The sequence below is a fragment of the Sapajus apella genome, unplaced genomic scaffold, assembly GCF_009761245.1.
Source record: "Sapajus apella isolate SASKATOON/1434 unplaced genomic scaffold, GSC_monkey_1.0 scaffold13, whole genome shotgun sequence".
NCBI lineage: Eukaryota > Metazoa > Chordata > Mammalia > Primates > Cebidae > Sapajus > Sapajus apella.
Genome location: NW_022436953.1, coordinates 33,079,601 through 33,105,981, shown reverse-complemented (window position 1 = coordinate 33,105,981; position 26,381 = coordinate 33,079,601). Strand labels below are relative to the sequence as shown.

General features: G+C 43.6%; 1 protein-coding gene, 1 long non-coding RNA gene and 1 pseudogene across 2 annotated transcripts in view; 1 reads left to right on the top strand and 2 right to left on the bottom strand.

The window, feature by feature from the left end:
- GLRX3 (glutaredoxin 3) overlaps positions 1 to 26,085 on the bottom strand; it is a 42,367-nt gene extending 16,282 nt beyond the window's left edge. Inside the window, exons 1-4 of the mRNA XM_032282025.1 lie at positions 25,949 to 26,085; positions 15,817 to 15,925; positions 2,911 to 2,985; positions 1,990 to 2,188 (exon numbers count right to left, since the gene is read on the bottom strand). Of these exons, the coding sequence (XP_032137916.1) occupies positions 1,990 to 2,188; positions 2,911 to 2,985; positions 15,817 to 15,925; positions 25,949 to 26,040 (475 nt within the window). The 5' untranslated portion in view covers positions 26,041 to 26,085. The remainder of the gene's footprint in view (positions 1 to 1,989; positions 2,189 to 2,910; positions 2,986 to 15,816; positions 15,926 to 25,948) is intronic.
- On the bottom strand, positions 9,695 to 14,790 carry LOC116554151. Its single transcript, XR_004270079.1, has 3 exons — positions 14,067 to 14,790; positions 10,330 to 10,334; positions 9,695 to 9,704 (listed from the first exon to the last, which is right to left on the bottom strand). It is a non-coding gene; the product is annotated as an uncharacterized LOC116554151 (long non-coding RNA).
- Positions 24,644 to 25,030, top strand: LOC116554150 (annotated as a pseudogene).
- Positions 26,086 to 26,381: the final 296 nt, after the last annotated feature.

Genomic DNA, 26,381 nt, shown 5'->3' with positions numbered 1-26,381 from the left:
TGGCTGGGACTACAGGTGTGTGCCACCACGCCCAGCTAATTTTTGTATTTTTAGTAGAGATAAGGTTTCGCTATGTTGGTCAGGTTGGCCTCGAACTCCTCACCTCTAGCAACCCGCCCACCTCAACCTCCTGAAGTGCTTGGATTACAGGCATGAGCCACCACACCTGGCCCTGAAATGTTTCAAAACTTCATTTTTATTCTATTATTTGTACAGTCCTCCAAATGCCACTCTGTTAATATAAAAATGTCTAGAAGTAAATTCTAAATTCAGTTTAATAGAGTAAAAGGTAAGCAGAAAAACTATAATTTCTAAGTTTCTCTCTAATTTACTTGAATAATCACACAATATCTGCACTGAAAAGGCCCTCCAAGTTTGGCTCCACCCCCAACAGCACTAGAAGGAATTAAAGGCACCAAGAGGGTCCCTGACTTGTCCCCAAAGCTGCTAAGGCTGCAGGGTTGGCCTAGGGCTCACCTGGCATGACATCCAGTCTAGCACACTTCCCAGGATATCCTTCTCCTCTGAGCACCTTCCCCAAGCTTCCCCAAGCTTCAGTGTTGCCAACTGCCCTTTCATTAGGTTTATCATTCAGAAAAGACTGAGACTACTACTGTTCAACTCCAAAGGAGAGAATACTGTAGAGATTCCACTGTAAGTATTCTTCACCCACATTTCACAGCCAGTTCTACTGTACCTGAGATCTGAGAGAAGGTGCTGAATACAATCCACTCGGCTGAAGTGGTAAGTTCCCATTATTAGGCTACCACATAAAGTACAAGAAATGAGTCTCATGTTTCATGGGAGAAAGTGAATCTGAACCATGTGCGACCCCCATTAAAAACAAAATAACAAACACAACAGAGACCATCTGTTCCTACCTTTAGTTTAGTGCAGACCAAGTTAGCTTTACAATACATAAATAGTAGGCAAAATACTGGCAAGGAAATTTTTTAGGCAGAACTAAGAGATACTTTTAAGACAGAATTCATCATGAAACTCTATTTTTAAAACTACACATTATCATAACCTAATATGTAATTTAATAACCCTACAGGGAAGAATTCAGAATTAAATTCACACTGGAAGCTTGGCTATCTTGGTAAAGTCACAGCGGACATGCTGTAATCATATCAAGAGCATACTCAATGTTACTGCCCCATCTTAATAAATTCCCTCCTGTGTACTTGATACAAATACTCTTAGAGTCTCAACAGCATCATCAAATGGTATTAAATGCTCAATTACGCAGCATACTAACGTTGTACTAGGCACAGTAAAAAGAAAATAACATAAACCCAGTACCGGAGGGGTCAAATAACTCTAAAACTTACTTAAGGACAAAATTACAAGCATCCATGTGTACAGAAAAGGAGAGTGACTACAAGCCAAGAATTCGGCATCTTTCCATTACTAGCAGCTATAAACTGGAAATGACAGCAATGGGGGAAGAGAATCATTAGATAGTGATGACACAGGGAAGGCAAAAGCACACAGGGTGGACACAAAAACACGAAGAAAATTCTGCAAATTTTTTAATTGCTGAAACTAAACTAGGTGAAAAACAGGAGATTGGCAAGAAAGAAAAGGCAACTGCTAACAGCAAAAGTAGCTAGTAACAGGCAAAGGGCCTGTTAACAGAGACAGCAATATGGTAGTTGGAACCTAATCCTAACTCTGCTTACCAGGTGACACTGGGCAAGTCACCTCTATCTTTGAGTCTGAGGACTTACATATAAAACAAAACTCTGAATTAGATGAGTTCTGAGGCTCCTTTTGGTTCCAACATTGAGTCTATAACGCAAACTAATTCTTATCACCTAATCATAGAGTGTCCTTGGGAATTATAACCTTTCTGATTTTCTAAAGGTATGTGAACACAAGTATAAGATGTATGGTATAGCTTGGAAACAGGATGCCCATATCAAACATACCCTATTCTGGGAAAGCACCCATTTTGTTTATATTATCTTAAAGGCAGCTTCTTACCACATCGTGGTTCTTGAGGAGTTCCTTTCATAAACAGCATGCAGGGGGCAGCATGAATCAATTTCTTCAGGCGAAGGTTGAGATCTTTAGGATGTTCATTAGCGCTGGGTGGGAAGGAGCCACTAGATGCATGTCGCTGAACTTTTTTGGTCAACTCTGGAGCATGTGCACCATCTAGTCGGTCGATTTTCTGAGAATTCTAAAGTTTAAAAAGTTATTTAGAATACATGCAGCATTCCAAACAGTTACGTAGTTCAAATTTTTAAAGGAAACAACAGTATTACTGGAGATGTGAAAAAAAAAACCCTCATTGCCAATTGCCTGCACTGCAACTCAATTTTAGAAATATATAATAATTTTTTTCTTTTCTTGGATAAACACTGAGAAAATATTGCCACATCTCAGAGTCAAATCAGGTCAGTCTAACCAAACACAAAAAAGACTGCCCCCACACTGGCTGGGATGAATCTGTTATTAAGTATAAATGAGGTATTTGGGGAACTACTATAACACCCACGGGTGCCCAGAAGCTCAGATTTGCACCTGCTTCCTAGAGTCATTCATCAAACTAGAACCAGCCAGAGGTTCCACTATGTCCAGGCACATGCTCTAAACAACCAATTCAACCAACTCAGGTAGCACTGCGGTTCCACAGCCACATATCTGGATTTTGATCAAGAAGCTCTGATTCTGGCTGCTGGCACTACACAGTCCATGCCCCTTTCCTAAGATGTTGGCAAGCAGCTGGCATGGTCTTCTTTCTCAGCATTGGTGCAAAAATTGAGACTATCAGAAGAAAGGCAAAGGGCCAGAAACAGCCAAATAACCTAATATTCGGGGTTAGACAGAGGGTGAAGAAACAAACAGGTAGCCGCACGGCACCTTATAATGGATGATCTCTTGCGCCACCTTTATACTTACCTTGAAAAACAGAAAAGTGGGAACAGAGCTAATTTCATATTTTTCAGATACTTCAGGAACACCTTCAGCTTCCAACTTTAAAATGAAAGAATTCAAACTTGATTATTACAAGGTCCTTTTTCACTACTTCAATATGTAAATCAGTTTCACATGCATTATCCCTTCAAGTAGCTGGCATTTTTAAAGAGTATGGTACAAAAGTTTATGACACATTTACATTTAAATGAGACTCACTGGGCTGGCATGTCATCCACTGAGTCTGCAGTGTCAAAACAGGTTCAGAGGTTTTTATTTTGTTGCACATTTCAAAAGATGCCTGGAGGCTGTGAATAAAATTTTTGGTGCACTAGTGACCTAGTAAATTTTCAATCATATGCAGCTACTACTATATTGAAATCCATAAATCACTGACCCCAGTTATGTCATGATTACAGTGCTTATTTTCTGCCCACAGCAATTCTTGCTGTTTGCTCTATTGACTAATTTCAAGAGGCAGTACATCATGACTGACAGTTGCAGCCTTCTGCAAATTATGAAGCAAAAAGGACTATTTCTTCAATAAACTATTGATGTCTGATACATTTTGCTTTTAACTCCTGCAAGGCTGCTGGACACTAGGCAGATACCTTGCTAGGTTACTTGTTTCCAGTCTATTTATAATGCAAATGCCTTTTAAATGCACTGTGTTTGATAATTTCCTTGAGGCCCCTCAACAAGACAGGATGTGATATCTGATGCATGAATTTAAAACATATTTAGTGACACAATTTCTAAATTATTAGAGCACAATTACTGCAAGCTATTCATGTAGATCTTTATAAATGATATACTGTACTTTGAGAAATACCAAGATATATCCTTCCCTCATAGGACTGTCAATTTAATATAAACTTTTTGAAACCAATAAAAATCTGTATTCACATTATACCTATAGGAAATAAAATTTATTGATAAATTATATTGTTAAAAGTTTTTAAAATATATATGCTATATTTTTCCAAGAGTGAAAGATTTCCACTGAGCCTGAAAGACTATTGTTATCTAGAGCCTTACCCGGTCAGGTTATATCTACCCAAATAAAGCTCAGAGGCAAAGTGGGAAGCAGAGTTACCTGTCTTTGGTTTTTATCTTCTATCTGCTACATTCTTGGGTGCTCTTTCACTATCTTAATTTTTAATTTTTTAGAAAACCCTTTTGCAGAGCTGGGTGCAGTGGCTCATGCCTGTAATCCTAGCACTTTGGGAGGCCTCGGTGGGTGGATCACGAGGTCAAGAGATCGAGGCCATCCTGGCCAACATGGTGAAACCCCATCTCTACTAAAAATACAAAAATTAGCTGGACGTGGAGGCACACGCCTGTAGTCCCAGCTACTTGGGAGGCTGAGGCAGAAAATCGCTTGAACCCAGGAGGTGGAGGTTTCAGTGACTCAAGATTGCACCACTGCACTCCAGCCAGTTAATAGAGCAAGACTCTATCTCAAAAAAAAAAAATAAAATAATAATAAGAAGAAAACTCTTTTGTAACAGCATTTTTAATTATTTCCATTTTTAAATGTACTTATACGAAAATTCTATAAATTTTAAATCAATAGTCAAATAATCTGAAAAAAAGAACAAAAAGATAAAAGCATTCTGAGACAGCTATTTAGAACAGACTCTCAAAAGTTTTAAAGACATTTGTGCTACTTTCTTTCACATACACAACATCACACTCAGATCAAAGATGACCAGAAAAGCTGATGACCAGGACATGCCTACACTAGTACCCTCCAGCTCGTTATTTTCTGTCTTTCAACATATATGGAGTGCCCACACGCACTGGGCACTGTGCAAGAATCAGAAAAGGGTCCTTCCTTTAGTACTACTGAATTCTAACCAAAAAGTAATACAAATCCAAAAAAGGATAATACTAAGTAGAAGGAAGGTAACATGGTCTTAAACCAGTACAAAACAGGTAGCACCCTGACTCAGAAAAACAACTTCCTATCTTCTTTTAAATCTGGTTTCTTAGCTGAGCATGACGGTAGATGCCTGTAATCCCAGCTACACAGGAGGCTGCGGCAGGAGAACCGCTTGAACCCAGGAGGAGGAGGTTACAGTGAGCTGAGATCACACCATTACACTCCAGCCTGGGAGACTGAGCGAAACTCTGTCTCAAAAAAAAAAAAAATCTGATTTCTTCTTATATTCCTGCTGGTTTCCAGTGGAGCAGCAATTCTTCTGGGAAGCAAACGACCTCTTACAATTCCTGCTGAAAGCTGAGAACTGCCATAACTGCCTCCACTCAATCAGCTGCCAGAAGGAGATCTTCATAACACAGAGGCAATGGTAACAGACAAATCTTCAGAAGAAGGGAACAGGAATCCCATTTAAGGCAAAAGAGTTCTCCAGAAGCTCAAGGGCATCTGAAGTCCTAAACTCCTGCAGCACTAAAATTCATTAGAAATATTTTTGTTGTATTTAACATAATAGTTTTAACAATGAAAATAGAAAATAAATATATAAATATGTTTAAAGGATCTGCATTCAGAAGAGCTTAAAAGATGATGAGAAATAGCTATCATTCAGGGGCGACTTACTCTGTGCCATAAACCATGAGAAGACCTTAACATGAAACAGCCCAGCCTACAGACTATTTTGAAAGGTGCAAAATTTTAGCATGTTATCATCTCAACTTAATCAGTGGTTCAAGAGGAGGTGCGATGGTTGTTTAAGGTTTCAACTTGACTGGGTTAAGAGATATCCAGGCAGCTCTTAAAACATTACTTCTGGCCATGGCTGTGAGGGTGTTTCAGGGAGAGACCGGCATTGAATCAGTAGAGTGAGTAAGGAAGATCCATTCTCACCCAGTAGGGGGGGACACCATCCAACAGGTTGATGGCCTGAAAAGGACTAGAAAAAAGCAAATTCTGTCTTTTTCCCTTGTTCTCTCTCTCCCTCCCTCTCCTCCGCACACATGCTCCCCCACCCCCCAGCCCTCCTGCCCCATCTCTCCCTCCTGGAGCTGGGCTATCCACCTTCTCCTGTCTGTGGACATCACAGCTCTAGGTTCTCCAGCCGTCAGACTGCAGAACTTGCCCCAGCGGCCCCCGGGGTTCTCAGGCCTTCAGAGTTGGACTGAGCTATGCCACCAGCTTCCCTAGTTCTCCAGTGAGTGGAGGGCAGATGGTGAGACTTCTCAGCCTCCTAAATCCCCTCCCATCTATCTGTACCTACCCTATTAGTTCTGTTTCTCTAGAGAACCCTAACACAGAAGGTAACTTGGGTAACTTGCCCAAAGATACATGGCGAATAAATGGCAGAGCTGAGAAAGAAAACCAAGTTTGTTTGACTGTAAAATCTGTGCTTTTATCACTATACCGTGGTTAATTTTTTTCTACTACTACAATCAGAAAGAAAGATTACATGTCAAAGTAGGATTCATACACGACTTCAAGACCAATCAAACACGAATATTTCCAAAATAGAATCGAGATAAAATGCCTCAAGTGGAAACCACTTGCTTCCTACACTAAGAATTCAACCTTTGGAACCAATCCCACCGGCTGTGTCTTTGTAGAAGGAGAGAAAGTGCAAGAGAGGCATCAGGTAAATCCAAGGTGGGGAATCCTCTCTCTGTTCTACTTTTACTGAGCAGGGGTCATCAGCGACCACTATGATAGTAATAGCGACTAGCTACAATTTACTCTGGGTCAGACACTGTTCTGAGTGTGCTTCATGTGTAGACTAATTTAATCCTCACAATAAAAGAAACTGTCTTTAACCTCCATTTTACAGAAGAAACTGGAACTTAAAGAGGTTCCATAGCTTGGCCTAGATCACTGCCATCATTTGAATGTACATGTCCCTCCTAAATTCATAGGCTAGAAATTAACATCCAAGGTGATAGCAATTAAGAAGGGCCTTTGGGAAGTGATTAGGCCATGAAGCCTCTGCCCTCATGATGGGCATAGTGCCATGATAAAAGGGTTTGAGGCTGGCAAGTCCCTTTTTGCTCTTCTTCTCCCGCTGCCCTGTGAGGAACATAGCAACAAGGTGCCATCGTGGGAGCAGAGAGCAAGCCCTTGCCAGATACTGAATCTGCTGGTGCTTTGATCTCGGACTTCCCAGCCTCTAGAACTGTGAGCAATAAATCTGTTACTTAAAAATTGCTCAGTCTAGGCCGGGCGCGGTGGCTCACACCTGTAATCCCAGCACTTTGGGAGGCCAAGGCAGGTGGATCATGAGGTCAAGAGATCGAGACCATCCTGGCCAACATGGTGAAACCCCGTCTCTACTAAAAAATACAAAACTTAGCTGGGCATGGTGGCACGCACCTGTAGTCCCAACTACTCAGGAGGCTGAGGGAGGAGAATTGCTTGAACCCAGGAGGCGGAAGTTGCAGTGAGCTGAGATGGCACCACTGTACTCCAGCCTGGTACCTGGCAACAGAACAAGATTCTGTCTCAAAAAAAAAAAAAATTACTCAGTCTAGCCAGACATAGTGGCTCACACCTGTAATATCAGCACTTTGGGAAGCTGAGGCGGGCAGATCACCTGAGGTCGGGAGTTTGAGACCAGCCTGACCAACATGGAGAAACCCCATCTCTATAAAAACACAAAATGAGCCAAGCGTGGTGGTACATGCCTGTAATCCCAGCTACTCGGGAGGCTGAGGCAGGAGAATCGCTTGAACCTGGGAGGCGGAGGTTGCAGTGAGCCGAGATCACACCATTGCACTCCAGCCTAGGCAACAAGAGCAAACCTCCGTCTCAAAAAAAAAAAAAAAAAATTACTCAGTCTAAGGCATTCTGTTACGGCAGTACAAATGGACTAGGACAATTACAAACCTGTTGAGTGATGCAGGCAGACAGTGTGTGTGTGCAGCCAAGCACCTCCCTACACCATATGTTCCACTTCAGGGCTGCTGCCCTTTCCTCCTTCCACTGACCCTTCAGTACCCTTCACTAACAGTGACCACACCACCTTCCTGCAACACCTTCCACTTGGCTCTCCATGCTTCCTCTGCCCTCCCTAGCTGCTCAGACTCAGTGGCTGTTTCCTTCACCTCTGGCAGCCTCTGAACACCTGCATGTGCCAGCCTTGGTTCTGAGTCTCTTTTATGCCTATCCACACTCATTCTCCTGGAGTGGGTTCGTCCAGTCCTATGGCTCTAAATGACCCTGCTCTGACAAATCCCAAGTTCTTCCCAGCCCAGGCCTCTCCCCTTGCCTCCAGACTATATGCTCAATATCTGCACTCAGAACTCTATCAAACACTTCTCACTAAACCTGCTCCTCCTCAAGGCATCTCTAGCTCACAAAATCCATCCAGTTGCTCAAATCAAAAAGGAGCTAACCTTGATTAATCCATTTCTCTCACTCTCACAACTATTCCATCAACAGGTATTCTGGGCTCCCCTCCAAAATATAAGCCCACTCAGACCATGACATCATTTCATCTCTCACCTGGCCTAGTAGGCTCCTGACCAGGGTACCTGTTTCTATTCTGTATCCTTCCCACTTCAAACCATTCTCCTCCCAGTAGCTGTGTAACTGATTTAAGATAGGAATGCAACTGTGTCATTGCTACTGCATTTGGAATAAGATCTGAATGTTATCGGTCCCCACAAGGTCAATGACCCTTGCCTGCCACTCCAACCTCATGTCACACTCTCCCCTCCCTCACCACCCTCCAGCCCCACTAGCCTTCTGCTTGAACAGTCTGCACTTTGGTTAAAAGCTCTTCCTAGCTCTCCCAATAGCTAGTTCCTTTTCATTTTTCAGATGTCCCTGCTGGCACAGTGGCTCACACCTATAATCCCAGCACTTTGGGAGGCCAAGGTGGGAGGAATGCTTGAGCTCAGAAGTTTGAGGGTGCAATGAGCTATGATCATGCCACTGTACCCTAGCCTGGGTGAGAATAAGACCTATCTCTTAAAAAGATCTCTCTTCGGGCCGGGTGCGGTGGCTCAAGCCTGTAATCCCAGCACTTTGGGAGGCCGAGGCGGGTGGATCACGAGGTCAAGAGATCGAGACCATCCTGGTCAACATGGTGAAACCCCGTCTCTACTAAAAATACAAAAAAATTAGCTGGGCATGGTGGCGCGTGCCTGTAGTCCCAGCTACTCAGGAGGCTGAGGCAGGAGAATTGCCTGAACCCAGGAGGCGGAGGTTGCGGTGAGCCGAGATCGCGCCATTGCACTCCAGCCTGGGTAACAAGAGCAAAACCCTCTCAAAAAAAAAAAAAAAAAGATCTCTCTTCCTTAGATACACCATTCCAGCCCAACCTAAATAAAGTAACCCACCTATCCCAGTTCCCATCTTTCATGGCCTACAACTTTCACGGTTCTACAACTTTCATAAGTTGTAGAACGTATAACTACCTAAAATTACCTTGATAACATATACGACTACTATTTGTTGTCTGTGACCCTTAGTGTTATGTTCTGTATCCTTAATGCCTAGACTACTATGTGGCACTTAGTGTTTGATAAATAAATTTTGACAGAATATTTAAAAAAGGTTGTCACTATACCTAAGCTAAGAATGAGGATGGCCACTTGCCAATGACGGCACTGAGGTGCAAGACTAAGGAGAGAACACTTAAACCTGTTATTCAGGGACATTTGGTTAAACCTCATAAAGAGACTTCCTTCTACTCTGTAATGTGTGATATTAAAAAAAAAAAGAAATAGAATATCAGCTGGACGCGGTGGCTCATGCCTGTAATCCCAGCACTTTGGGAGGCCGAGGCAGGCAGATCACGAGGTCAGGAGTTTGAGACCAGCCTGTCCAGCGTGGTGAAACTCCATCTCTATTAAAAATAAAAAAAATTAGTCAGGCATGGTGGCGCACACCTGTAATCCCAGCTACTCAGGAGGCTGGGGCAGGAGAATCACTTGAATCCGGGAAGCGGAGGTTGCAGTGAGCCAAGATCAAGCCACTGCACTCCAGCCTGGGCAACAGAGCGAGACTCCATCTCATTATATATATACATATATGTATGTATGCGCACACACACACACATACATACAGGTGTTCACATACACATACACAAACACACACTTTTTTTCCAAAAATCCTTATCAGACAGCCAAATATAAATTTCAAAACAGAAATTTAAATTACTAGTTTTGATAACTTCTTTAAAGTTTCGCCAAACTTAGCTCAGAAACAGCTAACAAAACCATGTTAGTTGTGGATTTTTTTAAATTACCAAGATAGCACAGATAAAAACCTACAGTCTTTTTAAGATTTAACAATTCTACCAGAATTATCTGAGAGGCATTTTTAGAGTTCCTTCCTGGAGAATAAAATCCAACATACACTAAGATGCCAAATATATCGGCAACATTCTTTGACACTGAAAAACTGGAATTCCACTAGTTAGCTTGTACCTGGTTATGCAGCTAGTTGGTACCCTTATAAGATTGCCCAACACTATCTGTTTACATATAATAATTATACAGACACTCAGAAATTAAACATATACATTTACATTTATAATAATTACATACACCTTTAGAAATTAAACAGTGCAATCTGTATCTTTAAGATAGTCGCACTTTCAAAATAAGGATAAATTAAACCATAAAGATTCCTGTTTTTTAAGAAGCAAAAATACATTTAAATATGTAACTCCTCCATACCCTTGATCGTATATTTTAAATTACAATGAACATAAAAAGCAAGTACAGCAGCTACTATATAACAAAATTAATGTCAAATGAAATACAATAGTATAAAATCTCACCAACCAGCTAGCTGGTAAGTCTGACTTTGCGAATGTCTGCACTGAAGTGCATATGGTAACGTTAGTACACCACCGCCTAGCAGGAGGGGAGTACTAAGCTAAGCTGAAGTGGGATCAGGAAGGCTTGCATGGAAAGCAGGAGCCACCCGAACAAAGGAAAGTGTTTCTTTTTGGTTTTTTTTTTTTTTTTTTTTTTTTAAAAATGAAAACCAGACAAGGTAAAGGTCCCCCTATCTCAAGTATCTCACCATCTGGTCAAGGAGGCAATAAAGAGGAATTAAATGACAATATAGACAAAAATACAGGATTTCCTGATCCAGCCAACCAATGGCACAGACTAAGTTCAGAGACAAAAAATAGCTAAGATTTCATACAAAATAGGCTTGATTTGGATCTGAAATACAACCACCAGCAGGCATCCAACAAAGCCTTGTGCTGTTCTTCCTCTCTCCCACCCTCTCTGCCAGACACCATATTTTAGAAGATTCTATCAATTAATTAAATGATAAAGGTATACTCCTATTTTAGGTAAAGACACAAACAAGGATCAGTATGAGAGAAGGTACTGACTATGTAATTTGAAAATAAAAGGCACTAAGGCATTTTAACTAGTCCATTTTATTCTGAATAAACATAAGGTTTCTCTAAGACTTCTTCTTTTTCTATTTTTTTTTTTGAGACAGAGTCTTGCTCTGCTGCACGAGCTGGAGTGCAGTGGTGCGATCTCAGCTCACTGCAACCCCCACCTCCCAGGCTGAAGCGCTTACTGGCCTCCTGAGTAGCTGGGATTACAGGTGTGCACCACCATGACTGGTTAAATTTTGTATTTTTCGTAGAGACGGGGTTTCACCTTGTTAGCCAGGCTGGTCGTGGACTCGAACTCCTTTTAGTGATAGAAATACATCGTTTCCTCTGTTCCCTTGGAGATGTGACAGCCTCAGGATGGGGCCCAGGAAAGCTTGCTAGATATGGCAGTGACTCAGGTAAATGGAACACCACCCATTGTAAATACGGCACCCAAATGGAGTACAAATGCACTGTTTAATTTTTTTTTTTTAAGAGACAGGGTCTCACTCTGTCACCCAAGGTAGAGTGTAGTGGCACAATCACAGCTCACTGCAGCCTCAAACTCCTAGGCTTAAGCAATCCTCCCACTCCGGCCTTCCAAGTAGCTGGGACAACAGGTGTACACAGCTAGGTTTTTAAATTTTTATTCTGTAGAGATGAAGTCTCACTATGTTGCCCAGGCTGGTCTCAAACTCCTGTCCTTAAGCAATCCTCCCACTCAGGCCTCCCAAAGCAGCCTCCCAAAGTGCTGGGGTTACAGATGTGAGCCACTATACCCCACTCTGATACACTTTACAAGCACATCATCGATACAGAGAATAAGGGATTCCAACCCAATAAATGTGCAAACCTTGTCTTTCAGCATTCAATTCTAATGAGCACAAACTAACTACTCTGACCAAAAACAGGTGACTAACTCTTCTAAGGTGTTATTTTACCAGCTCCTACAAAACAAGAAATTGTTGAGTCACAAAAATTTACAATCTGCTTTAAAATATCTAGTTTATGACCACTTATTTAAATGATTTTATAAATCCCAGTCACAAAAATGAACTGATCCCTTTACTTCACAAGCCAAAAATGCCAAACTATTTTATCATTTAAAAAAAAGGCTGAAGGGCCTGGCCAACAGAGAGACCTTGTCTCCAAAAAAAGACTAAGAAATCAAACAGACACAAGATGAAGTAGAACATTAGTTCATACTCTAGAACTTTCCAAAAACTCTCCTTAACAAAAAGAAAGCTGTTTTAAAATGAACTACATACCTCTCTTTTTTTTTAAGACATAGTCTCACTCTGTCACTCAGTGGTATGACTGCCTTGAGACCTGAGCTCAGGGGATCCTCTGCCTCATCCTCCCAAGTAACTGGGACTACAAGTGCATGCCAACACGTACAGCTTTTTCAGATTTTTTTTCCTTTTTTTTTTTCTGAGACAAAGTCTCTCTCTTCCCCCCGCCAGACTAAAGTGCAATGGCGCAATCTCGACCCACTACAACCTCTGCTTCCCAGGTTCAAGTGATTCTCTTGCCTCAGTCTCCCAAGTAGCTGGGATTACAGGTGCCTGCCACCAGCCAGATAATATTTGTATTTTTAGTAGAGACAGGGTTTCAACACGTTGGCTAGGCCGGTCTCAAACTCCTGACCTCAGATGATCCGCCTGCCTCAGCCTCCCAAAGTGCCGGGATTATAGGCATGAGCCACCACACCCAGCCAGTTTTTCTTTTGTAGAAATGGTCTTGCTATGTGTGTCAGGCTGGTTTTGAACTCCTGGCCTTAAGCAATCCTCCCACCTCAGCCTCAAGAGGTGTTGGGATTAGAGGTGTGAGCCACAGCGCCCAGCCTGTATGCCTCTCTTACTGGGAAAGACCAATGATATCTCATTCTACTTCTCTTTCGCTTACTATTGTTCAGCAAGTAGCTTTTAATTAGCTACCTTACAAATGCCATGCATATTACCTTTACCCTTAATGATATCTAAATGAAAGAAAAACTATGTTACAGAGTGAATTTCTGGAAAGTCATGACTCCTGGAAGAATGACCAATCTTATGCAGTCATCATCCTCATGAGTGGCAGGTGCAGTAAAGCTCAGGTATCCCCCAAAACCCCAAAGCACTGAGGGCTCCTCCAACCTTTGGCTCACAGAGATACTTAAGCACTTGAACAACGTAAAATCTCACTGCCAAGTCTGGTACCAAGGCGAGAAGTAATTCTATAGTCACTTTAAATAAATCATTCAGATAGCAACGAAGAACAATGTGTTGCCTAAACCAGTAACATGATACACATAAAAGCAGACTTAGAACAATTACCATCATCTTGATTAATCTTGTGATTGAAATGTTTAATCATTCATTTCACTTGTAATCATTATCTTTTATCACGGACCAAACATGCAGTTTTAATGTCCCCTTCTATTATTTATATTGGACATTTTAGGGTTACAATCTAAAGTTACATTATACATTTCATTGGAATTTTAAATAAGTCCTTAAATTTTAAAAAGCTAACCACTATATTCACATCTGCCCTATTTGCATAAAGAAACACTAGAAGGATTCATACAAAATTAATACAAGCAGTTACTTATGTGGTGGGATACAAGGGTGACAAGGAAGGAATGGGGTGGGCCTTCTGAATGGACACCTCTCTATAATGTTTGGCATTTTGAGTCATCTGAGTATAATACCTATTCAAAGCAAACTTACCTATACAGAAACTGCCTGAACATTTTATCACCTACTACACAAATGAATTATCCTGTCAGAATTCTGTGTTTTTCAGTTTACATAAAAAAAGGCATACAGACCAACACAGTTGACATTATTTTTATAATTATATAAAATTAATGTCGACTATATTGGCTAACATGTACTCTGAACTCATCAATTCTTGTTTTAAAAAATAAGACTTTGATTTTTCATTTGTTTTTTAAATCTTAAGGACTCAGGCTTTGGAATACAAGGTGCATCTCCCCTCCCCATAATCCATTTCTGAGACTCTCCACATATATTTTGGCCTTGTTGCCTAAACCAGTACTAAGTCCTGAATAATAACTTTAATATGCTAAATTAATTGAGTTAATTCACAGTCACAACTACTGCTTTCCTAGTAGGTATCCACTGTCAAGAGACAGTTTTGTGTAGGCACACACAAAACCAGAGTGAAAAACACAAGGGGTATGGAAGAGACTGACTGGCTTCCCTCTCCCTCTGCATTCTCAACAGGTTAGAAAGACTTTCACCCTCATCTAAACCAATATAGTAACTTCCTGTTCCCTGGTCCCAGCAGCCTTTACATACCCTTTCTTATTTTCCACAGCACACCTAGGTTTTTAATAACGTAACTTCTGTTACTATTTTAAATGTCTTAAAACCACAGTTACCCATAGGGAACTAACTCTTCTGCCTGTGCACTCCAAAACTCCAGCCCACAGCTACCTTGGCATTTGGTAGTCATGCCCGATACCCAAGGATGGTCGAGGAAAAGTATACATAAGGAATGCAAAATTGGCCAGGCACAGTGATTCCCAGCACTTTGGGAGGCTGAGGTGGATCACCTGAGGTCAGGAGTTCGAGACCAGCCCGACCAACATGGATAAACTCTGTCTCTAAAAAATACAAAAGTAGCCAGGCGTGGTGGCATGCGCCTGTGATCCCAGCTACTCGGGAGGCTGAGGCAGGAGAATCGCTTGAACCCAGGCGGTAGATGTTGCAACAATCCGAGACTGCGCCACTGCACTCCACCATAGACGACAGAACAAGACTCCGTTTCAAAAAAAAAAAAAAAAGAGAAATGCAAAATTGTTTTAAAATTTTTAAGAATAATTTGCAAAAATAGGCCTGGCGTGGTGGCTCATGCCTATAACCCCAGCACTTTGGGAGGCTGAGGTGGGCGTCACCTGAGGTTGGGAGTTCTGAGACCAGCCTGAAAAACATGGAGAAATCCCATCTCTACTAGTAATACAGTATTAGCCGGGCATGTGGCACATGCCTGTAATCCCAGCTACTTAGGAGGCTAAGGCAGGAGAATTGCTGGAACCCAGAAGGCAGAGGTTGTGGTGAGCCGAGATCGTGCCATTACACTCCAGCTTGGGCAACAAGAGGAAAACTCCTGTCTCAAAAAAAAAAGAATTTGCAAAAATAACAGATCCCACACCAATTATAGATATTTGGAATTCCACACCACGCCTTCCTTATACTAGTTAATAAAATCTAATCTTTCATTGGTGCTATTTGTTTTGTTTTGTTTTGTTTTTTGGTGGAGTCTCGCTCTGTCACCCAAGCTGGAGTACAGTGGCACGATCTGGGCTCACTGCAACCTCCGCCTCCTGGGTTCAAATGATTCTCCTGCCTCAGCCTCCCACATAGCTGAGATTACAGATGCCCACCACCACGCCCAGCTAATTTTTGCATTTTAGTAGAGACAGGGTTTCACTATCTTGGCCAGGCTGGTCTCAAACTCTTGAACTCAGGTGATCCGCCCGCCTCAGCCTTCCAAAGTGCAAAGATTACAGGCATGAGCTACCACACCCAGCCCTAATCTAACCCATAAATCACAAATCAGAATTAAATTCACAAAAGACATGACACTGAAATATAAATACCTTCACAAATGAAACCTCTGGGTGTTCTTTAGCTAACTCTGCCATAACTTCGTTCATCTGTGCACATTGTGGAGCCCATGGTGCCCAGAAATGGACCACAAGGAGGGACCTGTAAATCAATTAAATGCATTGATTTAAAATTATACCAATTTTGGAAACAAACAAATACTGATATAAATTACGAGAAAGGAAAAAAAACCTTTAAAAGAACTACCTGAATTTTTTCGTACTGCTAGAATTTTGCTGTATATAACATTGGAATACAAAAGGACTCTGCAAGTCTTGAGACTCTTTCAGATAAATTTTCAAGTCAATGATATTTCAAGTCAAGCCCATATGAAGTAGATCTGAACATTCATCCACCTCAATTAAAAGTCATGTAAATCACTGTTGGTGGGAGTGTAAATTAGTTCAACCATCGTGGAAGACAGTGTGGTGATACCTTAAGGATCTAGAACCAGAAATACCATTTCACCCAGCAATCCCATTACTGGGTATGTACCCAAAGGATTATAAATCATTCTACTATAAAGACACATGAACACATATGTTTACTGCAGCAGTATTTATAATAGCAAGGACTTGGAACCAACCCAAATGCCCATCAATGATAGACTGGATAAAGAAAATATGGCACATATATACCATGGAATACTATGCAGACATAAAAAGGAATGAGTTCATGTCCTTTGCAGGGGCATGGAAGAAGCCAGAAGCCACCATTCTCAGCAAACTAACCCAGGAACAGAAAACCACATTTTCTCACTCATGTGTTGAGCAATGAGAACACACAGACACAAAAGGGGGAACATCACAAACCCGGGTCTGTCAGGGAGTTGGAGTAAGGGGAGGGAAAGCATTAGGACAAATACCTAATGCTTGTAGGGCTCAAAACCTAGATAACAGGTTGATAGTTGCAGCAAACCACCATGGACATGTATACCTATGTAACAAACCTGCATGTTCTGCACATGTATCCCAGGACTTAAAGTAAAAGAAAAAAAGAAAAAAAAAAAAAGCCAGGTAAATCAACCATATTTTCAGACCCCTGAGGAAAGTGGAAACTGAATTTCTGTATTAAATGGCACAATGTTTGTGAAAAATGATTGTAGACACATTACTAGTAATATAATTGTTTACTTTTTAAATGTGGTATAGTGATGAAGAAACATAACCCTGACCATAGAAACAGCAATAAATGTTGATGAAGGCATGCCAGTGGGAAACACGAAAAAGAACAGAACTGCTTTTTACAAACACATTCTTTTATACTTTTTTTTTTGAGATACCCAGGCTGGAGTGCAATGGCGTGATCTCGGCTCACCGCAACCTCCACCTCCTGGGTTCAGGCAATTCTCCTGCCTCAGCCTCCTGAGTACCTGGGATTACAGGCACGTGCCACCATGCCCAGCTAATTTTTTGTATTTTTAGTAGAGACGGGGTTTCACCATGTTGACCAGGATGGTCTTGATCTCTTGACCTCGTGATCCACCCGCCTCGGCCTCCCAAAGTGCTGGGATTACAGGCTTGAGCCACCGCGCCCGGCCTATACTTTTTAATATTATGCTACAAAAGATTTTTCTAGGCCAGGCACAGCGGCTCATGCCTATAATCCTAGCACTTTGGGAGGCCGAGGCGGGTAGATCACTTGAGGTCAGCTGTTCGAGACCAGTCTGGCTAACATGGTGAAACCCCATCTCTATTAAAAATACAAAAAATTAGCCAGGTGTGTTGATGCACACTTGTAATCCCATCTACTCAGGAGGCTGAGGCTCAATCATTTGAGCCCGGGAGGCAGAGGCTGCAGTAAGCTGAGATCACACTACTGCACTGTAGCCTAGGCAGCAGAACAAGACTCCATCTAAAAAAAAAAAAAAAAAAAAAAAATTCTCTAGGCCAGGCAAGGTGGCTCATGCCTGTAGTCAGCATTTCAGGAGGTTGAGGTAGGAGGATCATTTGAGCCCGGGAGGTCGAGGTTGAGCCATGATTTTACCACTATACTCCACTGTGGGTAACAAAGCCAGACCCATTTTTAAAAAAAAATTCTGAATATTTATAGTATGAACACACAGAATAGTAGAGTAATAATTTGTATCTATTTTAGTTAATTTTCATACAAAATGTTCTTGGCAAAAACATCTATGGGTATATCCAACTGAAAAATCCTTCAGTTTTATAGAATTCTGTTCAAATATACCACCTCCTAAAAAACTCTGAAAAATCACGAACAGAGTATGTTCCATGGTGAAACATGGAACCAAGGACAACTAACCTGGGGGTAAAGAAAGGAGTAACTGTAAAAATCAATCAAATAATACCCGTGAGAAAGAAATAAGCTTACAATAAAGCGTCAGGAAAGCAGAAGCAAAGAGAAGCATTAGGATTTCGAAGGTAGAAGTGGCAGGATTTGGTGACAGATGAGGTACCATCTACAGCTGGCTCCAAGCTCTGGCTTACGGGCTGATGGTGAGTGGTGGCACTATGTCTCAAATCATAGTGCAGAAGCGGCCAACCTGAGGGAAGGAAGTTTAAAAGGCTGTTTGTACGACATCTAGAGTTCAGGGAAGTCTGCACTTGATATGCAGATTTGGGAATCAAGAAAGGAGCAGTGCCAGCACCACAATGCAAAGAGATACAGAGGGGCACAGAAGAGACCCGAGGTCAGCGACTCAGGGGCTTATCAATAACAAATTAGGACAGATGGAGGAGAAGGAACTCATGTAGTAAAGCAGAGACGGGGTCCAAAACGGTACTGGAAGATTAAAGGGTCTCACAGGAGTCAAGAGAAGAGCATCAAGAGGGAGTGACAATCATCCAATGCAGCGGGAAAGGAAACTAACAGAGTAACTTCAGTGAAATAATGGAAGCACAGGTCAGACTGCAGTCCACTGAGAACGGAAGTGAAGATGAGGAAGCAGAGATCCACTCTAAGAGATCTGTACAGGCAGAGGAAAAGACAAAATCAAGGAATGGCATTTTTAATATAAGAATATTTTCATGTTTTCTTCGCCTGGGGATAGTGCAAATGGAAAGGGAAACGCTGTAGACACAAGACAGCTGAGGACGCAAGGACTCAGAAGGGGTAAGGAGAGGGGAAATCCAGAGCAGAGAACAGCTTACCTTGCAGAAGAAGGGCAGTCTCCTCTGAGTCAGGAGCCAAGGAATTAAGAATGAGTAAGGCTATGAATAAATGGTATGTGTTGGGAGAGGTGGGAGTGGAAGGAGGGCTCAGGGAGAAGTCCTGTTTTATCTCAGGTGGGAAGCAAAGTCATTTGCTGAAACATAGGAAAACAGAGGGCAGAGACCACTGGTAGGACTGATGAAGGGCACACAAAAGGAAAGCAGGAAGCTCCAAAGACAGACCCACCTAAGGCAGGGAAGGACACATATAGGGGCCCCCTAGCCACTGGGTGTTAATCTGCATCCCACACAACGCAGCAGCTTCAATGGTTGAGTAGGTGGGTGGGGCCTCAGGTCCAAGGCAGAGAGACTACACTGTTTCAATCAAGCACTGTTTCATCTTCCCCTGTGCATTCAGCTAGATTACATTTTTCAGTCTATCTTGCAGTTTTCTGGGGCCCTGGAACTGAATTCTGGCCCTAGAACTAGAGCAAAGGCCTGATCCCCTCAAAACCCTCCCTCAGGAGCCTCTGTCCACTATAGCCTCCAGCAATGAAGAGGATCCAGGGAAGCTCCATGGCCTAAGAATGGCGAGAACAAAAACAGAGGTTTCACAGTGGCCTCATGCGAGAATGCTCACAGCAGCCCTACAGACAATAACCCAAAACTGGAAATTAGCCAAATGTCCGCAAATGGGAGAAAGTTATAGATATTCATATAACGGAATATAACTTAGCAGTAAAATGAAACCAACTACAAACATAAGCAATGACACGGATGAAGCTCAAAAATATGTGAGCAAAAGATGCCACAAACATGAAAAAGGACTGTATGATTCCTCTCACACAAAGTCCAAGAGCAGGGAAAACTCATCTACAGTGACAGTAAGAGATCAGTAGTTAAGGGAAAGGGGATAGAAAACTTCCTGGGGTTCTACATTCTTCCTGTGAATGGTGGTTACTGGTGTGCATACAACTGTCAAAATTAATCAATCTGACGATTAAGATCTGTGCATTTTGTTACTGCCTTTTGTTGGTGCATTTTTTTTTTTTTTTTTTTTTTTTTTTGAGACGGGGTCTTACTCTAATGCTCAGGCTGGAGTGCAGTGGCGTGATCACAGCTCACTGCCGCCTCAACTTCCTGGGCTCAGGTGATCCTCCCACCTCAGCCTCCCAGACTACAGGTATACGCCACCAAACCCAGCTATTATTTTCTGAGTTTGTTTTGCTTTGTTCTTTGTAACGATGGGGTTTCGCCAGGCTGGTCTCAAACTCCTGGGCTCAAGCAATCCACCTGCCTTGGCCTCCCAAAGTGCTGCAATCACAGGCATGAGCCACTGTCCCCAGCCAATAAGAGGATTGTTTAAATCATAATATTCAATGATAAAAAGGATGGCAAGAAGTACTTTCATACCCTGTTGGTAAAAATTAAATTGAGATCTTTCAGAAATTTCTTACACATAAGTATCAATCCTAAGGAAGTAACTAAGAGACAATATTTTCCCACTATTTTACGTAGCAAATAACTAGAAAATTCTGATGCTCAACAATACAGTTTTTAAATGGTCATAAGAAAATACTATAAAGCGCCGGGCGCGGTGGCTCAAGCCTGTAATCCCAGCACTTTGGGAGGCCGAGGCGGGTGGATCACGAGGTCGAGAGATCGAGACCATCCTGGTCAACACGGTGAAACCCCGCCTCTACTAAAAAATACAAAAAATTAGCTGGGCATGGTGGCACGTGCCTGTAATCCCAGGTACTCAGGAGGCTGAGGCAGGAGAATTGCCTGAACCCGGGAGGCGGAGGTTGCGGTGAGCCGAGATCACGCCATTGCACTCCAGCCTGGGTAACAAGAGCGAAACTCTGTCTCAAAAAAAAAAAAAAAAAGAAAAAGAAAATACTATAAAGCCATTACAAATCAAATTTTCAAAGAACTTTTAATGCCACAGGAAAATACTCATAATATAACTACATTTTTCAAAACTTAAAGTAGGTTACCCAACTTTCTAACAGTATGAACCCAAAAAGTAAAACAGAGAAGAAGAAAGTATGCCATAAAACCTGAATTTAGGCTGGGCTTGGTGGCTCACACCTGTAATCCAAGCACTTTGGAGGCCAAGGCGGGTGGATCACCTGAGGTCGGGAGTTCAAGACCAGCCTGATCAACATGGTGAAACCTCATCTTAAAAAAAAAAAAAAAACCTGAATTTGGCCCAGTGTGGTGGCTCACACCTGTAATCCCTGCACTTTGGGAGGCCAAGGCTGGGTAGATCATGAGGTCAGGAGTTCAAGACCAGCCTGGCCAATATGGTGAAATCCCATCTCTACTAAAAACACAAAAATTAGCCAGATGCGTGCCTGTAGTCCCAGCTACTCAGGAGGCTGAGGCAGAAGAATCGTTTGAACCTGGGAAGCGAAGGCTGCAGTAAGCCGAGATCATGTCACTGCACTACAGCGTGGGGGAAAGAGGGAGACTCCCAAAAAAAAAAAAAAAAAAAAAAAAAAAAACCTGAATTCAAGTTTCATTTTCACAATTACAAACATGGCTTTGAAGAGTAATAACTTCCACATCTGTAAAACAGCAATACCCAGCACCCTGCGATGTTGAAAAGAAGAAACAAAAACGTTTGAAAACATTAAAACATGGTATAATGTTAGCAGTTAGTTGAAATTATTCACAATATTCTCCTATTTAGATGCTTAACTTTCATTTCTTAATTAACCACATAATGTCCAATATTATAAGGACATACTCTATCTGAAACAAATATAATCTTTTGGATTACATGTAACAGTGTTCTTTCCCTCTTCATGGATAGCCCAGTATGCCTGCATTGTTGAAAAAATGCATCAGACAAAAACCATTCAAATCCTGACTAATGTAATTTTATACAACGTAATAAACTTCAGCTCTTCATCAGTAAGTAGTTGTTTTTCAATTATTATAGTATTCTACTACTTCAGTTATTCATCTGCAGATAATACCAGCTACTACTTATTAAACATATCATATACTAAGCAAACCTGCTTAATTACTCTGCAAATGGATATTAATAACCCCACAGTATAGACCAGCTGAGATTTCAGCAACTTATGTAAATATCTGGCTCAATTACTTAAAAAAAAAATTTCAATGCATGTCACATTTTAAAATTCAAGAAGCAAAGATTTGGAAAGTAGATTTAAAATTATTACAGCCACATAAGTAGTAAAATGCGGGCACTTTGTGTTTGTTTTTTGAGACAGGGTCTCACTCTGCCACCCAGGCTAGAGTGCAATGGCAGGATCACAGCTCACCAAAGCCTGGAACTCCTGGGCTCAAACAATCCTCCCACCTCAGCCTCATGAGTAGCTGGGACTACAGGTACGCATCACCATGCCTGGCTACTTTTTTTAATTTTTTTGGAAAGCTGAGGTCTCACTATGTGGCCCATGCTGGTCTCAAACTCCTGGCCTCAACCCATCCTCCCAAACTGCTGGGATTGCTGGTGTAGCCACCACAATATTGTTAAATGTTTGCATCTTCACCAAAAAAGCTGCAGAGACTTGCTCCTTCCCCAGATGCCACACATCATTTCCCATGTGTCCATTTAAACTAGTCACTAAGGAAAGTGTACATTATTTTCTAGGTCATTTCAAGCACAGGCCAGTGGCAAGGGTACATCCAAATGGTGTTTACATTTAAACTTTTATCCATTTTGGCCACATGCAGTGGCTCACGCCTGTAATCCCAGCACATTGGAAGGCTGAGGCAGGCGGATCACCTTACGTCAGTAGTTCTAGACCAGCCTGGCCAACACGGTGAAACCCCATCTCTACTGAAAATACAAAAATTAGCCAGCTATTATGGCGGGCACCTGTAATCCCAGCTACTCGGGAGCTAAGGCAGGAGAAGTGCTTGAGCCTGGGAGGCACAGGCTGCTATTGCACTCCTGCCTGGGGGACAGAGCAAGACACCATCTCAAGAAAAAAGAAAAAAAAAAAAAAACTTTTATCCATTTTGATAGTTTAAGGACTTTTTAAAAAATGAAGCATAAAAACAAACATAAAACACACACCCACAAAACAGTCTTTTCAGGTGATGTAAATTCAAAACGTTTATTTAGGGCAGGTCCACACAAGAGCTGCTTACTTCAAGAGGCCACTTCTGGTGACTCCTGTGACTTGTGCTGACCTGTACTGGATGATTAAGAACTCAGCTTCCATCAGTGAGTAAACTTTAAGTGTTCCCCCCAACCCCTGCTTTTTTTTTTTTAACAATTTCTCAGGTAAACGTGAAATGCCTAAAGCACAGTTTTAAATAACACTTTTAATTTCATCACCCCCATAAAGCATTTCTAACCATTAGTAAAGCATTTCTAAGCATTAGTAACTCTCACTCCTCCCCATTTCCAAAGGCAACACCCCCATCTCACCTGCACTCCCCATGACAAAATCATAGTACTACCTGTCTCTAATTCAAATTCAGTCAGCAAAATTTCACTCAATTTAGATCAACAGGGCCAGTCTAGGGGCTCAAGCCTTTAATACCAATACTTTACAAGGCCAAGGTAGGTAGATCACTTGAGTTGAGGTGTTCCAAAGACCAGCCTGGGCAACAGAAGGAAACCTCCTCTCTACAAAAAATACACAAATTAGCCCAGCATGGTGTCGGCACATATAGTCCCAGGTACTCAGGAGGCTGAGGTTAGAGGATCGCTTGAACCTGGGCGGTCGAGGCTGCAGTGAGCCAAGATCACACCACTGCACTCCAGCCTGGGCAACAGAGCAATAGCCTGTCTCCAAAACAAAACAAAACAAAATTTACATCAATAAGTATTTTTGGATGGGCGCGGTGGCTCATGCCTGTAATCCCAACACTTTGGAGGCTGAAGAAGGCAAATCGCTTGAGTCCAGAAGTTCGAGACCAGCGTGGGCAACATGGCGAGACCTCGTCTCTACAAAAAAATATAAAAATTGGACAGGCACGGTGGTTCTCACCTATAATCCAGCACTCTGGGAAGCTGAGGTGGGCGGATCACTTGAGGTTCAGGAGTTCGAGACATGCCTGGCCAAAATGGTAAAACCCAGTCTACTAAAAATACAAAAAATTAGCCGGGTGTGGTGGTGGGCGCCTGTAATCCCTGCTACCTGAGAGTCTGAGGCAGAACTGCTCGAGCCAGGGAAACAGAGGTTGCGTGAGCTGATATTGCGCCATTGCACACCAGCCTGGGAAACAAAGCGAGACTCGGCGTCAAAAAAAAAAAAAAAAAAAAAAAAAAAAAAAACCGTAGTGGTGAAAGCCGTGTGGTCCCAGCTACTCAGGAGGCTGAGATGGGAGGAGGAGATGGGTGGGATCACTTGAGCCCGGGAGGCAGAAGCTACAGTGAGCCGTGATCGCGCCTGGGTGACAGAGCCAGACCATTTTTTGCCTGTGAATTCCATGAACCACTCTGCTCCCTACTGAAATAACTAAGGGCCAACATCTATTGAGTGTTTCCTGCATACTAGGCATTGTATTAATAACATTTTACGTGTATCATCTCATTTAACCGTCACAACCACCCTGGGGTACTAATAGGCGCTAATCTATTTCACCGCTGAGAAACTGAGGCTTGGGTATGAAACGTGCCCAGGGGTTACACGGCTAGTGAGTGGCTGGGTTAGGACTGGATCCCAGGCAATCCAACGTTAAGCGTTCCCTTAAAAGCCACTAATATGGTGTGTGCCCGAGGAGTAGCCATCATGAGCAAAGCTCACCCTCCCGAGTTGAAAAAATGTATGGACAAGAAGTTATCATTGAAATTAAATGGTGGCAGACATGTTCAAGGAATATTGCGGGGATTTGATCCCTTTATGAATCTTGTGATCGATGAATGTGTGGAGATGGCGACTAGCGGACAACAGAACAATATTGGAATGGTGGTAAAACGAGGAAATAGTATCATCATATTAAAAGCCTTGGAACGAGTATAAATAACGGCTGTTCAGCGGGGAAGCCCATGTCCTCTCTCCACAGGGCCTGTTTTACTATGATGTAAAAATTAGGTTATGTACATTTTCATATTAGACTTTTTTGTCAAATAAACTTTTGTAATAGTCAACAAAAAAAAAAACACGAATACAACTGAGGGAACAAGTCAGTCCTCGGAGTGGTCTACAATGTGGTGGTATTAATTACCACGGAGAGTCCACGTGCAGACCTTTCCCTGCAGCAGCACCGACTCGTCAGCATGTTTGCAGTTCAGAGCTTCTAGCACACCCCGAAAACATGTCCTCTGCCTTCCCGTGGATCTCCTGTGGTGTCCCCAAGGCTTGCAGGCTTGACACCGGTGCCAAACCTGAACGGACTCTCACTAAGGCAGTTCAGCGAACAGGAACTCTGTCTCCGGCAACAGGTTCCGTCTGAACACTGGCTCTACCTGCTGACCAGCAAACTTTAAAGGCGACTTCAAAAGCCGGCCAGGCCCAGCGAGCGCCGCGGGGCTCCCCAGTCGCTCTTCCCGCCACAGGGGCGTTCCTGGAGGGAGGCGACGTGGAAGGGGCCGACGCCGAGCCTGCAGCACCCTCCCGGCGGGCGCAGGAAAGGCGGAGCCCGCAGCCGTGGCTCCCCGCTCCCTGGCGGGGGTCCAGCAGGAGGGCCGGGGTCTCGGCGCCGCCCCGTACCCCGCCCCGCCCCGCGGCGCAGCTGAGTCACCGCCTGCGTCCCCCGCCGGGCCGCCCAGGCCAGGGGCCGGGAAGGTCGCGTCCCTCGGGCTTGGACAGCCGTCGCCGGCGTCGGGCCGGCTGGGGCTGGGGCTGCGGGGCGAACCCCGCGCCCTGCTCGCTGTCCCGGGGCGGGAAGCCCGCGGCTCCGGCCAGTCAGCGCCTGAGGCTCGGGGGAGTCCACGGGCGGCGCCGGGCCCGGTCCCCCGAGGCCGAAGCGAGCCGGGCGCCAAGGAGCCGGGCTGGGCGGCCCGCCGTCCCACGCCGGCCCGGTCCCGCGGCCACGCCTGCCCCGACGCCTCACTGCTGCCGCTCGCCTCCCCGCTTACTTGGCTTTGAGGCGCAGCAGCTCCTCAAACTGCCCGACGGAGCCGACCTCCTCCACGGCCGCTGCAGCCGCCTCAGCCGCCCCCGCCGCCATGCTGCCGCCACCAGACAGGAGCAATCGAGTGCCCGCGGCCGGATGTGGGCGGGGCAGCGGAGCGCGGAACGGCTGCGCGGGGCATAGTCCCGCCCCTGTGTGCCCCGACCGCTGCAGCGCCTGGGAAATCCCAGAAGTGGCGGCGGACGCTGCGGGCCGCCGGGCGGCTCTGACCCTGCCAGGTCTGCGCACTCCGCTGCGGGCCTCCTGGCTCCCGCGGTTCCTGGCTGTCGTGGCTCCCTGGCTCTAGTGGCTCCTGGCTGTCAGGGTTCCTGGCTGTAGTGACTTCAGGCCGTCAAGGCCCCTGGCTGTGGAGGTTCCTGGCTGTATTGGCTCCTGGC